The following is a 16419-nucleotide window of genomic DNA, read 5'->3' as shown; positions in this document are numbered from 1 at the left end:
GAGGAAAACCCTTTGTTTTAAGAAACCGAACAGACGCCTGCATACCTATGTGCTGAGGCAGCCCAAACTGAGCTTAGAGAGGAGCCTCAGAAAGGATGGGAGATGAGCTATTTTCTTCTCCTACACGTGCACCCCCATCTGTTCGAGAATTCCCTTCCAACTCCAGCTTGGCTGGCAGGCATGTCCCTAAGAAGCTGCAGGCCAAAATGGAAGAGAACTGGTTCCCTCCTCCACACATCCTGACTTGCTGCCAATTGCCAGAAAAAGAGGGCAACGCTTGGGCATTTACCAGAAGACGAGGATGTGCCTTTTCATTTGTCTTTATTTTACATTTAAAAAGTGGTTATTGCTCTAACTGGATCGGAGGTAAGGACCTCTCATAAGGAGCCTTGGCCTTGCAGCCCCATTCAGCAGGGATGGGAGTCACAAGACAATGAGTGGGACCTCATTCCCTCCCAGGAGGAAGCCCTTAGTATTGCTGACATCTGCCCCTGTCTGTCTCTCCTCGCCTGTGCTACCACAGCTGGAGCAAGCAGAGTGGTGGCTGACCCTGCCTCGAGAGCCTGTTAGAGACCCAGATGAAGGGGCAGTCACTGGGCGATGGCTTTCAGCTCTCTGGCTTGGGCGCCAATGCTCATCGCTCAGGACAACAACTGTGCACTGGGAACAGCCGCCCATACTGCCCTGGCCACCAGCAGAGGATGTAGAGTCCGCCTTTTCCCATGCAGGCATTTGGCAGCCATGGTGCTTCAGTCTGCTCACCTTGTCAAGCACCTTTTTTTAAAAACCAGAAAGGGGCAGAGGAGAGGGAGGGAAAGCTGAGAGAGAGAGAGAGAGAGAGAGAGAGAGAGAGAGAGAGAGAGAGAGAGAGAGAGAGAGAGAGCAGTAGCTGTCACTTCATACTTGAAGCTCTAGAGTAGGACATGAGAACCTTGGGTAACTTTCATAGGACCCTGAATGAGATGGCAAAATCCAAAGACACCCCCCCCCCAAGGCCAGTAGTCACTGTGGCCTGTCTGATGTGAATGGCTTTCCAGCAGGTTGTTCAGTAGCCCCTAGGGTGTAAGATGTAGATGTAGCCTTTCCAGTTATCCAAGCTGACACTGCTGCGGCAGAGGCACTTCCTTTGAAAGTGGGCAGTACCTTCTGGGTCTGTTCTCAACTTCATATCGATCTCCCCACTAAGATCTGTCTTTGTGCAAGGTAGATGCGAGCAGTCATCTCACGCCTTGGCAGAGCCTTCTACCCTTGGGGGGGGGCGTGCAGCCCTCGCTCCAGTTGCCTTTTCCAAGAGTCAGAACAACGGACGTTGTACACATTTGCAAAGGAGCAAGCACCTCACACTGCAGATGTCCTTATTGGCCAGATCCAGAAAGGGCTTGACGGAGTCAGGGCCGCCCCACAGCTTCCCTGGTGCCCTTGGTCTGACAGACACAGTTCCAGCCAGTCTTGGCGCTTGCTCTCTTCCAGAGCTTTGTGCATTTGTGGAAGCCAGTCCAGGAAAAGTGCAGCAGCGGGCTGTGTCTCATGCAGCTTTGCCTTCTTGAGAATGGGGCCCGGCCTTCTTCTAGCTTTGTGGCTTATTTGATTTCTTTCTTTCTTTCTTTCTTTCTTTTTTTTTTTTTGTGCACAATTTGGGTTTGTAGTTCATCCTCCTTTGTCAGACTATGATGGGGAAAAGGAAGAACTGGTGAGCTGCACCCCCACCGCTTTCGTCAGCTTTCACCCTGTGCCCCATGAAGGACACAGGGACCAGCCGAGGACGACACCCTTCTCCTGCAGATGGGGGGTAGCCACGCTTTGATGACATTCACGGAGAAACTGGGAAGGCAACAAATAGAGAAGTGGCCAGAACGGGTTGAACAGAGTTCTTGCAAGGTAGGAAACAGGACAGAGGAAGAAAGGAACAGCAGGGCTGCAGCCTAGAAACCAGGCTCCCGTCCCAGGGCTGCAGCCTAGAAACCAGGCTCCTGTCCCTTCAGAAAGGAAAGAATAGCCCTGCCTGAAAGTCTCATTTTTTCTGTCTTTTCACACACAGCCTTCGGTCAAGCTGAGTGGCCGAGAGCCCTGGTGGCCAGTCTCCCCCCAGCAAAGGCATCTCTCTGGCTGGCTCTCTCACGTTCTGCAGATCTGTCTCTAGGTGCAGCCTCAGCCACTGACATTATTGAGGTGCTCCTGGAGTTAGGGGTTGGTTAGAGGCTTCAGGAAAAGACATCAGAAAGAGAGAAGCCAAGAGAGAAGATAGTAAAGCCCGGTGACAGGGGAAGATGGAAGTAGGAGGAGACGCAGAGAGGGCCAGATGTGGTTGGATAGTTGTCGTCAGAGCAGGGAAGCCCTCGCATTCTCTACTGTCTTCTGAGCTGCTCAGAGCAAGCGCTGGAAAGGTTTCATATCTGTTTTCATAAAAAAGAAAGTGAAGGCACAGAGGTAAAATGCTGCCCTGCCCCCCCTCACCCACCCACACACAGAGACACACACACACACACACACCCCGCACATCACTCCTTTGTTTGGTTTGCTGTCCCGCCCACACCAATATTTGGCTGTCTTAAAAAACAAAAACAAAAACAAAAAAACAACAACAACAACCTACCACTGACCCTTGCTTGGCACCCTTCAAAAGGCAAGGATCCAAAAATCCATTTGCAGTGTCCCCTGTGTTACATAGGCAGCTGCCAAAGCTTGGCTTCGTCCAGCTGCTGCTGTGCCAGGCCCTGAGCTGACCCCCTTCTGCAGTCCAGGGACTCCAAATGTTTTAAGGCGCAGGGCCACCCACCAAGGTGCTCCCCCTCACCTTGCTGCGGAGGAGACCACCGCCCTGGTGCTCCGGTGTGCTTGTTTCTGATGCGCTCTTGGTTTTTTCCTTGTTGTTATTGGGTTCGTTGTCCTTGATGATGTCATACTGGCGGCAGAAGAGGGCTATAACACCTAGGAAGATACGCCAGGGCAGTCAGAGGCCGGAGTCTGAGTTCCTACTTTTCGTGCCTCAGCCCCTCCAATGCTTGCTGCCATCTCCAAATAAATGGCCTCGTCTGCACTCCTGCTGCACCCTCCCTCCAGCTCCTGGTCACCAGCCATCCCTGTCACTGCAGCCGAGCTGGCCCGCTAGGGCATGGATCTGATCAATGCCTCTCGTGTCTTTAAGCCCCTGCCGGCTACCACGGAAACGATGGCCGTGCACTGACGTGTGCACTCTCCCTTGAGCCTCACACCTCCAGCCCATTATTATCCATCCCAGGGTACGAGGGAGCACACTGGTGAGAGAGTTTCTGTAACGCAAGGTCACACGGACCGGGGTCTGGCTGGAAGGTGATAGGCAGAGCCTGCTTACTGTCTACTGCTCACCTAGTACCACAGGGAGAGCAGTCACGGTGCTGACTCCAGTGTGAGCTATGTCCCCTATCCTACCACTGGAGTGGTCTTTCTCGATGCTGCTTAGATTGCTCTCAGCTTCACATCAGCGGATAAAAAAGCCCCAACAGCTCCTGCTTCCCTTTCCAACATCCTAAGACTCCTGCCAGGAGTTTGGATTAATTCTCTGTTTATATTGTTACGATCCATGTAAACACCATCCGTGCCAAATCTAATAATGAACCGTACTCAAACCTCCCCTTTTGCATAACCCTTGTCTTCCTGCCTGTTTTTCTATGTGCCTAAGAAACATCCTCCCCACCCCCCACCCACCCCCGCCACCTGCACCTCCAAATGCTTCTTCGAGAGTCTACCCTCAACCACTGTGATAATCAGGCTTGAGCAATGGCGGTCAAATCCCTCCAAAGACCCTCGTCTTCAGCCTCTCCTCCCTCTCGTCCCACAATTCCACCTTGTCTCCTAGTCTGTGCGCTTTATTTGTCGCTTCCTCTATTGGCTTCTACTCCGCCTTCACGGCTCAGTTGCCATGTTATCTCTTCTCTGGGTCTTTTGTCCTGTTTTGTCTGTGCTGGAATTCGAACCTAAGACCTCATGGATGATAGGCAAGGACTCTACCACTGAGCCACACCTCCAGCCCCTATGTGGTCTTTTTTTTTTTTCCCTACTTCTAGCTCCAGAATTGACCTCATCTCCTCTGTTCTCATATTAGGACTATTTCTAAGATTGTTGACTTATTATTGTTATTTTTAACTATGTGTACGCATGTGGGTACAGGTGCCCACAGAGGCTAGAAGTGTTGGATCCTCCTGGAACTGGAGTTTTCGGTGCTTGTGAGTCACCCTGATGTGGGGGCTGGGAACTGAACTGGGGTCCTCTGGAAGATCAGTAGGTCTTAATCTCTGGGATCTTAATCTCCGAGCCATCTCTCCAGTCCCGTGCCCCACATGGGAACTACCACCATAGCACTCGCTTATATTCAATTATAGTTAAGCCCAAGTTCCTTGCAAGAACAAGGCTCTTCCTTCCTAGTCATGACCGTAACGCTACAGCCTAGAATGGAATGGCTGGTCAATAAACGCAAGCCGTGTTGAATATAAAGATGAGTGACACGTGGACTTTATCCTCAGGGACCGCAGAGGCTGAGAAGAAAAGAGAGTATCGTAAGTCCAGCCAAACTGCGTAAGGACTAAGGAGAGGCAGTGTGCTGTGGGTCCAAACCAACAGGAAAACCATCCCTGTGAGTGGGCGGGGCCGGCGGGGGTGGGGTGGGGTGGGTGTGGGGGTGTGGGTGTGGGTGCGGGATTTGCATGGTTGTGGCTCACATCCGGAAGAACAGGTAGCTAAAGAGAGTGCTGCAAGTCTGAGGTCAGGCAGTGTCTTGCTCTGAGCTTGCCATGCTTGAAGACCCTGGAGGCCCAGCATCCCAGAAGAAAAGGAAGCTGTGACTGTGGCCATGGCTACCGCTGGGAGGCTGGACCACTTCTGAGAGGAAAAAAGGCAAAGCTCCCCCAGTATGCTGTTTGGAGTAGACGGGGATCAGAGAAGGGGTTAGATTTAGCCTCCGGAGCTGCCATAGGCAGGACTTGGAAATTGCACCCACTCCTCGACATCTTTGGGGACAGCTGGGTTGATTAAGGTCCTCGGCTGCTCAAGGGTCAGTGAGGAAGGACCTGGGAGCCTGACTCACCTGCCCACATGAAGAGGACCACGACGATGATCAGCACCTCGCCCGTTCGCAGCTGCTGAACGTTCCCCATCTCCTCCATGGTCACCTCATCTGTGGAGAGACATCAGCTGGTACTCCTGGGTTCCTTCCCTCGGGGGTGGGGTGGGGTGGCTGAGCCCACAACAAGAAATGTCTCTATCAGTGTCAACACACCCAACATAAAGGGATCCAGGAACAAAAGGGGTGGCAGCACTCTGACTCAATCCAAAGGAGGGAGTCTCCTGGGGGGCGGGGGGACTAAAGCCACCTTCTCCATCTTCTGGGCTGCCTCGCTTTCCTCCTGGTCGGCCCTACTCCCTCACCCAACTGCCCTCACCCTCGGACTCTAGCCTGCCCCCCACCCCTCCGCATGCACACATCGGACTTGCCTTTGTTCTTAGAGGCCAACTTCTCGGCCTCGCGCGGGGTCTTAAAGAGCACGGGCTCACTAGCCGGACTCTGGCCCTGGATGGAGATGGCCTGCACGTGAACGATGTACTCTGTGTCCTCCTCCAGATCCCAGAGGGCGCAGGACCGGGTGGTGGTGTTTACCTCCTGAATGAAGCGCAGCATCCGCACGTCCTTCTTCTAAAAAGGGGGAGGCCCTTGGTATGTTAGTGTGCAGGCACCAGCCCCACTTCTGCCCACCTCCCGTAGCAGTGACATGTCCTTTTCACATCCATCAGCATCCTATCACCTTGGGCGCCATTATCTCCACTGTACAGCTGAGCAAACTGGTCCAGAGAGGCCCAGATGTTGCCCAAAGCCACACATCTTCCGAGGATGTGAGTACGTCCTAAACCCCTGTGTATCTGAGGTCCGTCCCACACTCTGAGTTGCCATGTCCTAGCCATCTTTTCTGCCCTGTGTTTCTTTACCATTACTCTCTATCCTGGACACTATCTTTTTTTTTTTCCCTTCCCCTCCAGGTTTTAAAAGGACAGGGTCTTGCTTTGTTGCCTGGCTGGCCTTGAACTGCCTGCTAGGCATGGAACACCACATGCACCCAGTTTCCTGTCACCATCTTAATATGCTCCCCTCCCCACCACCACCACCACACACACACACCCACAAACACCCTCGTGGTTACCTGCTGAGAGATGGCAAACCCGATGACAACCTCATCCTCCAGGACATCCCAGCTGACCACTGCCGAGTTAGCCTTGAGGTGCCTGACGGTAACGTTCACGGGGGCAGAGGGGCTATCTGCAGGGCAGGGAGGCACCTGAGCCTGAGCGTGCCCTGATGTGAGGCCCAGACCCTCCATATATGAGAAAAGGAAAGCCAGAAGACGCTATATGGAGAGGCCTCAACTGGCCCACATGGGTCTCAGTTCCTCAGGGGCTGACAGGCCCCAGGCTCCTTGGAACTAGCATAGAAACTCCTGCTGGCTATAGATTGGCCAAACCAAGGGTCCTAAAATAAAATTGATGGGCTCCGGGCCTGAACCAGAGCAAGAGCTAGGGTGGGTAGTTAGTTATGAAGGGGGGGGGGGAGAGAGGAGGGGATAGCTGACTGGAGTTGCAGATGCTGACTAGTCTGGTGGATTCCCAGTCTACTGCTCACTCTATAGCCCCACACTGTCAAGTGACCTTGATGGAAGGAGACAGACCCCAAGAAGAGCCAGGCGGGGCTAAGCCCTGACATGGAGCTGAGGGGCAACCTCACGTGGTGATCTGGGCAGAGGGCACCTAAGCGAAAGGGTCTCTGAGCCCTCTCAACACTCCGTGAGGCCTCAAATGACAGGGATGGAGCAAGTTAGAGAAGAGGGGACACTTAGAATAGGTCCCCTCTGTGGAGACACAGGGCAAGATAGTGCAAGGCCTTCTGGGTGAAGGAAGAAGATGAATGGGGCCGGGGGGAGGGGCGGGGGGGTGGGGGGGGCGGGGGGGGAGGGCAGGGATGTCAGAGGATAAATGGGAGAGAGCAATGGGGGAGCAAGGCAGGAGGAACCTTCCAAGAGAGGGGAGTCAGTCAAACAGAGCTATGTCTCCCAAGAGGATAAGCCCTGGGCCTGAGCAGTAACCTCATACCCCTCAGACGAGTGCACTCAAGGCCCCAGGATTATGCCAGACATGCAGATGGAAAGGCACAGAAGGACACAGACAGGTGGCTGCGGTCACAGAACCGGAGAGCAGACAAGTGAAGCGTTAGAGACACACACCGAGACAGAAGCAGGCTGAGGGAAGAGATGGTAGAGGTAAAGAGTTAGGCAGCAGCAGCAGCAGCAGCAGCCAGGAGAGACAAGATCGGGGTGATCTGGGGATGCAGGGCCCCATGGGGTGGGGGCCAGACACTGACTGCGGTAGGCTTAGGGCTCCCCACACCCCAACATCCTGCAACCTCAGGGTCCAGGACTCTTCACAGTCGCTCCTGCACAGCGAGGTGCAGCTGCCCTGTGGGTCTCTGAGAGGTCTTTGGGGGATACAGAGAGATGCCCAAGGTGGGGGTACTGATGTCCTCAGCTGCTCTCAGGGCCAGGAAAGGTGACTGAGGCAAAGAATCAGGGATCAGGGGACACACAACCCTAATACCCAGGGCTGAGGTGACAGGAAGAGGTTTGGAGCCTGAAGGACGGGTCTAGGGGTCAAGAAGGTTCGGAGGCGCTGGGATCGGGCTAGGAAAGTAGGGAGCAGGTGACACAGAAGGACCTCAGGGAGCAGGAAGGGAAACCAAGGACTACCCCGTGGCAGCGTGGGAGGGGAAGCTGCTTCCCTCCCCCGTCCCTCGCCCCCGGGCCCCCTTACCCGCCTGCACCAGCGCGAAGCAGACGCAGCCCAGCCACAGGCGGAGAGCGGCGCGGGGCGGCCAGGCGCACGGCCCTGGGGGCATGGCGGCTCCTGCGCCAGGCGGCCGCTCGCACTCACGCTCCAGCCCGCGGCCCTTCCGGCCCGGCCGCCCCGCGCCGCCCCGCGCCGCCTGCATATCGGCTCCGCGGACAGCGACTCCCGCGCGGCGGCGGCGGCGGCGGCGGCGGTGGCGGCAGCGGCCGCGTCCACGTCGGGCGCCCGGGGGGGCGGGGCGCCCCCGCTGCGGGGAAAGGGCGGGGGCGGGGTGAGGACCGCGGGCGACCCGACTCCTGTCCCCGCTCCCCACTCTGTCGGCTTCCGGGAAGCCAGGGGCTTGGGGACCCTGAAGCTCAAGCTCTCTGGCCAGTGCAGGAGCCGTAGCACCGAGCCACTGGCGGTCTCAGCCCCAACCCTGACCCTGCCTGGCCCGGCCCTTCCCGAGGGGAGAGGGAGGACAAGTGCTTGGGAGATGCCCATCTGTGTCCCCACCTCTCACTCCATCCCACACCCCAGGCACACAACACACACACACACACACACACACACACACACACACACACACACACACACACACACACGAGCTACAGCGTGTAAGTAGGGTACAAGCAGGGCACCCTGGGGAGGGGCTAGGTGTGTCCATCCGGGCTGAAGAGGGTCTTCTCTACTCTCTGGAGGTCTAGCTGAGAGATCTCAGGCCAGTCTTCTTTTTCTTGTGGCTATTTTTAATCCCCGTTAAAGCTCTGTGAATACCTGCCAGGCACAGACACTCAGTGGGCCTGACTTGGGTCTGGGACTTGGTTCTCACAGCACCCTCTTAAGGGCTACTCCGTTATGGGCCGGACGGACCGGACACTGCAGTTTAGGGTAGGTATTTAGTGCAAGGACCCACCAACAGGCAGGATTTAAACCCAAGGCGCACTGATTCCCAAAGCTGGGCTTGACCCAACAGACTCCCCACACAGTGACTTCAGCACCCCGGCATCTAGAATCACTTTCTATAAAACTGGCGCCTTCTAGATTATTAAAAGAACAATCTGGAGCCGGAACCATGTTTCTTCAAGAACAGAGGGGCGGAGGCTGTGGTTTCTGGAGGCTTTGGGGACCACTATGCCGCATTCTGGCCTGGCTGAGCAGTGATTTAGCTAATGGCTTTAAAGTGCTAGGGGCTGGGAGATGTGGCAGATAGCTTCCGCTAATTAATGCACGTTGATAATCCTTCCTTCGTCACCTTGGGAACAGCCATATGCCAGCCTGTCCTCACACACCCTTCTGGAGCCTTCATTCTGTGCACACTATGCTTTCCTTAGGCAGAATTACCACAGGACAACAGAAGGCACCCCCAAACCCAGCCTGTGTCATTCTTTGACTCCAAGTTACAGTCAGAGAGGCAAGGTTGAGGAGTGAAACTAGACCAGAGGAGAGTCCTTTGGCCTGCAGACACAGAGAGGGCCGTGCTTTGTCACACAAACACCCACTACATCTGAAAGTTCACCCTTGGGTGGGTGGGTGGGTGGGGAGCTCATTTGTCATAGGTTTTCCAGAGATCCCGACAGGTACTCTTCCCAAAGAGGGCATCTCACAGAGGCCTCCAGAACCTTCCATCCTATCCCGTCTTTAGATTAAGAAACAGACACACAGAGACCCCAAGGTTTGGTGCAAACTCCCAACCATGAGGGAAAGGGGGGGAAAAGCCACAGAACACTTTACTAATGCCCATCCAAGGACTCCGTCCCCTACCTGACCCCCTGGAGAAAATGAGGTGGGAGGTGGCTCCAGAGATTTCCAATAACAGCATCCAGCCCTCTGTACCCCAAGGACTGCCGTGATAGGTAGGATGCTCCACCCCACCCCAGCACCATCTGTTTCCTTGGCCACGTACCTTGTCCTGGGGATGAGACTCAGCTGGGACCTTGCTGGGCCCCCCGATCTCCCCGGGATGGTTGCCCAGCCAGGGCACCTTCCCCCTTCTTTTTCTTTTTCTCTTTTGGCAGCTGCTGCCTGCCCCGCCCAACCAGCCCCACCCCACCAGCTGCAGCTTAACCCCCAAAGACCTCCATGCCTTCCCCCAGACTACCAGGGGGGCCTGCGGGAGCAACTGGAGTCTCCTCAGTTGGCCATCAAAGGAGCCGCAGGAAGGGGAGGGGTCAGACAGAGGCCATAGGATCCAATTTTATCTCGGCTGAGGAAAAAGGTGGGAGAAGGTTCTAGTGGGGGTCTGGCCTAGAGTCCAGTGACTGGGGAAAGGGGAGCCTCCGCGCCACCTGCTGGCTGTTCTGGGAAGAACCCCAGGCCGATGTAGGGCGTTAGGAGGGGGGAAAGGGAGAAAGGGCAGTTTGGTGTCTGGGAGCGAGGAGAAGTTGCAGGTCGCTGCGGGAGGCAGCATGGCAGACTTAAGAGAATTTGGAGAATTTTGACCATGGAGTCTAGCCTTCCCAGGATTCATGAGATGCTTGGGGATTGTGTCAGCTCTGGAAGAAGCCCTGGCCTAGAATCTAGCACCCAGTCGGAGCTGTTTAGAAGCAGGGAGAACTGAAAGGACCCGGAGGTGCCTGGCCTGAGGGACCCTGGGAAGTGGTTTGTCAGCACCACTCGTTTTTTATATACACTATTCAATGCTCTCTACCTTAGCACAGCGCCAGACACACTGTAGGTATTCAGTAATGTTTGTTGACTGTACGGAACAGACGCGTTCTTCTAACACGTTATTTAACGAGCACTTACTAAGTACCTGGCTCCAGGAAACATTCTGGGAAGCACACACAAACACATAAAAGGGGGGGAGGCGGGGGCGGGGGCGGGGCGAGGGGCGGGGCGAGGGGCGGGGGTGGGAGAGGGGAAAGAGGTCCTGGAGAGAAGGAATGTGTCCTCCCCAGCGGCGGGCGTTCACATTTCTCTACTTGCAGGACTCTGAAGACAGTGACACCTTGGGGACTCACCAGCATTTGGACCCTCTTAGGTGTCAAAGCTGTTCAGAGTCTCAGAGCCCATCTCAGGCTACAGGTTGCCACACTAGATCATAGGCTGCCATCAGAAGGTTCTTTGTCCAATCTTAGAATAGAAATGTCTAGTGTGATGATGATGATGATGATGATGATGATGATTATTATTATTATTATTATTATTATTTAAATTGTCTCTATGTAGCCCTACCTGTCCTGGAACTCATTCTGTAGACCAGGCTGGCCTCAAACTCAGAGAAAGATCCTCCTGCCTTTGCTGGGATCGAAGGTGTGCGTCATCACTGTTTGGTTAGCGTGCTCTTCAGACACAGCCCCAAGTCACAGAAGACTCAGGAGAAGGCTAAGGAGGAGCAGGAGGAGGAGGAGATTGCTTTGGGGTACAATAAGGGAGGACTCCACTCGACCTGCATTATTTGGAGTTTAAGGCTGGTGGGTATCGTCAGCTTTAGTTCTAGATCAAGAACCTGAGCCTCAGCCAGGTGTGGTGATGCACACCCTTAATCCCAGCACTAGAGACAGGTGGATCTCTGTGAGTTCGAGGCCAGGCTGGTCTACAAATTGAGTCCAGGACAGCCAAGGTTGCACAGAGAAACCCTGTCTTGAAAAACAACAACAACAACAGCAAAAACCCAACCAACCAACCAAAACAAACAAACAAACAAAAAATCACCACCACCACCACCACCACCACCACCACAACCAAAAACCTTAGACTCTGAGAAGCGAGGGGCATTAACTGGGACCACACAGATCATGAACGAAAATTCATGGCTTCAAGTTCAGGGCCTGATCTGGCATGCCTGTCACCTCCCTTTTCAGGATAGGGATCAGGGCATGCTTCACAGGGGAAGTGGTGAAGCCCACAGGGACACACCATTTCCTAACACTTCCCACGTGCCAGAGTCCTCACAGAACACGCCCATCTTATAGGTGAGGAGACTGGGAGTGGCTTGTTGAGCCTGGAGACACTGGTCTGTCTTGTCTCTGAGATGGTGGCCCTCATTAGGATGAGGCTAGGCCAGGTTCGTCTTTCCTGGGTCCTACGCCAAGCCCAGCCTGTTGGACTGGGTCCTGAGGCCTCGGTGATGAGGCAGATTGGTTCTGGCCCTCGAACAGTGCCCATGGTCAGGGACGAGGAGGACTGCGTTCTCAGGTGGAGGGCGCCAGTTCTTTAGGGGCAGAAGAGAGGGTTGACTGGCAAGGAAGCAAGGAGGGCCCCTGGGAGGAGGCAGTGCCTGCTGGGAACTAGAGGAGGAAGGAGGGGGAGGGGCAAGGGAGGAAAGCTGAGAGCGCAGTGTGTCTGCAGGGGAGGCAGGGGAGTCACTGGCCCTGAGCTGAAATGCTGGGAGCAGGAAAACTAAGACTAGACAGGAAAAGACTGCTCTGAGCAGCTTGCAAGAGAAGACAGACGGGCTAAGGGAGCTTCGTTCATTAACTGAGAACCTTCTAGGTCCTGGGAACACACTGTGAATGAAGCCAGCTCTCCACGTGTGTATATTTCAGCGAGACAAGCATAAGCGAGCACTAACGACTGAGATGCCTTTGAGAGGCCGGGGAGGTGGCTCAGCGGTTAAAAGCACCGGCTGCTCTTCCAGGGAACCCAGGTTCTGTTCCCAGCAACCGCTTACCCGCTCGCAACCGTCTGTGACTCTGGTTTTCTGGGAGACCCAATGCCCTCTTCTGGCCTCTTCGGGCACAAGGCGTGCATGTGGTGCTCAGACGTACAGGCAGACTAAACATGTAGACACGCCACGCACACACACAGAGGCACGCGCACGCACACACACACATACACACACACACACATACACGTCCAAGGCTGGGCTGTACATGTTGCTCAGTGGGTAGTGTCTGCCCATCCGTTCCCAGCATTGCATGAACTGGCTGTGACTGTCAACACCTATGATCTCAGCACTAGGGAGGTGAAGGCATGAGGTTCAGGAGCTTAAGGTCATCCTTGGCTAAGGAGGCCAGCCCGAGTTCCTGAGACTCTTTCTCAAACTCACATAAACAAATCTCTTCCGAGGCTGTGACAGGAGCTGTGAGAGAGATGAGATAATGGGGCGGCTGCGGTGGCGGCCGCTGGGCAGGAAAGGCCAGAGGCGTGGTCTCTGAGCCAAGGGCTGAAGAAGAACAGAAGGCAGGTATGTCAAGTTCCAGCTGCGCGGACAGCAAGTGCAAAGGCCCTGGGGCAGGAGTATGCCGGGTGCGTTCCAAAGACTAAAAAAAGCCAGAGAGATCTAAGGGAGTCTTACTGGCAAAGTAGGAGGGAATGAGGGCTGCTGGGGCCCCAGGCTGTGGGAGAGCGGTCTCTCTAGCCAGGAGCAGGGTCACAAGGCAGAGCTGTGGTGTGATGGATTTACACTTTAAAAGGCCCACGGTCCCAGCATACCAGCAGACTAGACCATAGAAAACAGGGTTGGGACCAGGTGACCTGTGAAGAGGCACGGAGGCAGAGCCTGAAATACTGTCTGGATCTGAGTGGTGACAGAACCGACAGAGACCAAAGAAGTAGCTGAGACTTTTTTCCTTTTTCCTTTTCTTTCTTTCTTTTTTTTTTTTTTTTTTCAAGACAGGGTTTCTATGTATGTAGCCTTGGCTGTCCTGGACCAGGCTGGCCTTGAACTCACAGAGATCCACTTGCCTCTGCCTCCTGAGTGCTGGGATTAAAGGCTTTCTTTTCTTTTCTTTTCTTTCTTTCTTTCTTTCTTTCTGTCTGTCTTTCTCTTCCTCCTCTTCCTCCTCTTCCTTCATCTGGAGGAACCGTGCATAGGAATCAAAGGAGAACTGAGGAGAGAGGTGGGAGGAAGGACAGGAAGTGGTCAGGACTCCGATATTCCAGTTCAGATTCAGAAACCTGAAACACCTGGCTGGGTGATGCTGGGCCCCCACCGGAAAGTCCACCTTTCTGAGCCCCCAGTGTGGTCTCTTGAAAAGGCTAGTAGTATACACCACAGGCTGGGGAGCTGACAATTGGGGTGAAGAGGAGAGCGAGAGAGGGGGAGGGAGGGGGGAGGGAAGAAGAGTGGGAGGAGGAGCCTTGTAATTAGGTGAAGGAGTCTGGTCTCTCTCCTCAGTTCCTCATTCCTGTCCACTTCACAGTCCTCTGGGAGGCTGGCCACCTTGCTCAAGGCCTACAAAGACAGCTCCTGTCTGCTCTGTGCCTCTGGGGACAGTTTCTCAGTCACACACCACAGCCACCCAGATCTCCCAAAAGCACAGGGCCAGAGGCCAGAGGCCAGGGGCCGTTCTGGAGGGTTGAGGTGGAGGCTGGGGGATAACAGGGATGGGGAGGACAACGCCCTTCGGCTCATTCCTCAACTCGGCCTTTCTGGATGGTTCACCTCAACCTCTGTTTTTCACTGACCAAGTAAGGCCACACAGAGCGATGATCTGAGGCCCCAGGAACCCCCACCTCTCACATGGCCTACTCTGAGGGGCTACCCCAGAAGGGAAGATGGCCCTGCAGAGCCAGGACATGACCAGCAGAGGGCGCCCACTCCGGCTATAGTGAATTCACATTTTCCCATAGAGGAAGACCCCAGAGAACAAGAGCTGCAGATGAAGCTGGCGGCCACCACCCAGGATGGCAGTTCTCCGGGAACCTATCAAAGGCTCAGTCACTAGCACCAGGGACTGCCTTCAAGTCACCGAGCCTCAGTTTTCTCATCTATAAAAGGGCCCACCCCTAACGTCTGCCTCAGGCAGTTCTATGAGGATTCAGTGTGCACTAAAGGCTGTGTGGGAGCTATCCAAGTATTAGTAGTAGTGGCTGTTGTGGCCCATGGGTCACTGTGGCCAGTGGGTCATTGTTATCATTATTTATTTTGTTCTTTTGAGGCAGGGCTATATGCAGCTGGCCTTGAATTTTCGATCCTCCTGCCTCACTCGCCCCGCCCCTCATAAGCTTATTGTTGTGTTCTGCTGCTAGGAATTGAAGCCAAGTTCTTGTGCCGGCGTAATACTGGTCAGGTGCTCTGCCACCAAGCTACGTCCTAGCCCCACTTATGTCACCTGACAGTGCCTGCTGTATGTAACCGCCCAGGTGTCCAGTCTGTGGTGGCTGTTAAGATGAAGACAGCAGTACCGGCATTTAGGCATTGTCTTAGATTTCCTAACGAGGAGGAATGAGGAACAGTAACCAGCAGCCAATTAGTGACCCCAGGTGGCTCCACAGAAGGTCTGGTGCTGGCTGTTTTATTTCCTTTCAGCTGACTAGGCAGAACGCCACAAAGGAAGAGCCCCCATGATAACCTCGCCTCCCACACTCCATTCCTGGAACGGCTTTAAACGCCACAGAAGCGAAGGTTGGCTGCAAGCTAAAAGCTCATGATTGCTGGTGTTTTCGCTTGGGAAACCTCCTCTCCTGTCCTGCCTTTGACTACAACATCATGTCGGGGTGGGGTGGGGGTGGGAGTGAGGGTGGGGGGGGTGAGGGTGGGGGGAGGCTATCAAGATGAGCGCTCCTGGCTCTAACATGGAGCCGGGGTTCTTCCTGCCGATGAGAGAAAGAACCCACATGCTTGCAGTCCAACAGTCCTACGCTTAAACTGTCGTGCTGTCCATCCCCACTGTGCGACCACAGGCAAAGGACTCTGCCTTCAGGGAGTCTCTTTCCTTATTTGGTTCCTATCCCGTGGTGGTGTTTTGAGGGCTACCGGAGATGCCCACATGCAGCCCCCAACACGTGGTCAGTAACTGTGTTGCAGTGGGTGGCGTTAAGTGGGATCCTCTCTTTCCCCGAGCCTTTCCTGCACCAGGGTGGAGTGGGATGGCTGTGGGAGCGGGTCACATCCTGCAGGGTGATCTCCCCATTAAGAATATCCGTGTGTTTTATGGAGGAGCATGCGTTCACAGCCCTGGGTATGTATGCTGCGCAGAGGCGCGCACGTGTGCCTGGACGTTTTGCTAGAGGCTGCCCCATTCCAAGGATTTCCAGGGCGGGCACATGCGGACTTGCAGGTACTGGTGTCAGTCAGTCCCCTTACTGCTACAGAAGGCCCACTGTTCGCTGTTACTATGGAAACAAGGAGGCGATCCCAGGCCTGCCTCCAGAGAACGGGAGGTGCTAGGATGGGAGATCTGGCTGGGTTTTCCCAGGAAGAGACCCGGCTTGGGAGGATCCTGAGTCAGGAGGTCTGAGCTCTGGAGTCCCTGGGAGACCCTTCCTTCTTTAAGGCAACCTGGCTTCCCTGACTCCCTGTGGCGGAGCTAGCGCTCACCCCGGATCTGACTCTTACTCTAAGCCAGTCTCCGGCACAGAACTTGACCTGTTTGTGCCTCAGTTTCCACTTCTATAAGACTGGAGAAGCTAGCAGGTGGCTGCTGCTGAAGCGAGTCAGGAAGTGGAGCTTCCACTGCACTGTCCCCTCTCTGGGACATCGCCCTCTAGCCTTTGTGGTCATCCCTAGGCCTGAAGCCACCCACCCCTTGGCATGCATTCCCTTCTCGCAATGTCTTGAAGGCGCCTCACAGCTCTAGGAAGGGGACATTCCACAGAGAGCTGAGGCCCTGGGAGGCACCTGCTGCTCAAAGCTGAGGCTGTATCTGCCCCACCCCCACAGAGGCAGCCACAGAGGCAGCTGGGGATTTC

At 54.9% G+C, this 16419-nt stretch overlaps 1 protein-coding gene across 1 annotated transcript; it reads right to left on the bottom strand.

Moving 5' to 3' along the window:
* Positions 1-304: 304 nt before the first annotated feature.
* Positions 305-8107, bottom strand: FNDC5 (fibronectin type III domain containing 5). Its single transcript, XM_084785117.1, has 6 exons — positions 7825-8107; positions 6168-6283; positions 5467-5665; positions 5060-5149; positions 2795-2928; positions 305-2393 (listed from the first exon to the last, which is right to left on the bottom strand). Exons 1-6 carry the CDS (start codon positions 8000-8002, stop codon positions 2388-2390), a joined length of 723 nt encoding a protein of 240 aa, XP_084641243.1. The 5' UTR covers positions 8003-8107; the 3' UTR covers positions 305-2387.
* Positions 8108-16419: the final 8312 nt, after the last annotated feature.

This window comes from Acomys minous (genome assembly GCF_964271855.1).
Source record: "Acomys minous genome assembly, chromosome: 6".
NCBI classification, from domain to species: domain Eukaryota; kingdom Metazoa; phylum Chordata; class Mammalia; order Rodentia; family Muridae; genus Acomys; species Acomys minous.
The sequence above is the reverse complement of the archived record's forward strand: the minus strand, read 5'-3'. Positions and strand labels throughout refer to the sequence as shown.

What these genes read in the sequence shown, in the direction of transcription:
- FNDC5 (XM_084785117.1), bottom strand. Translation starts at nt 8,002, where the DNA reads ATGCAGGCGGCGCGGGGCGGCGCGGGGCGGCCGGGCCGGAAGGGCCGC. An exon ending in GGTTTGCCATCTCTCAGCAG is followed by an intron (nt 5,666 to 6,167) that starts GTAACCACGAGG and finishes CCCCCTTTTTAG; the next exon opens with AAGAAGGACGTGCGGATGCT. An exon ending in GTTGGCCTCTAAGAACAAAG is followed by an intron (nt 5,150 to 5,466) that starts GCAAGTCCGATG and finishes GTCTCTCCACAG; the next exon opens with ATGAGGTGACCATGGAGGAG.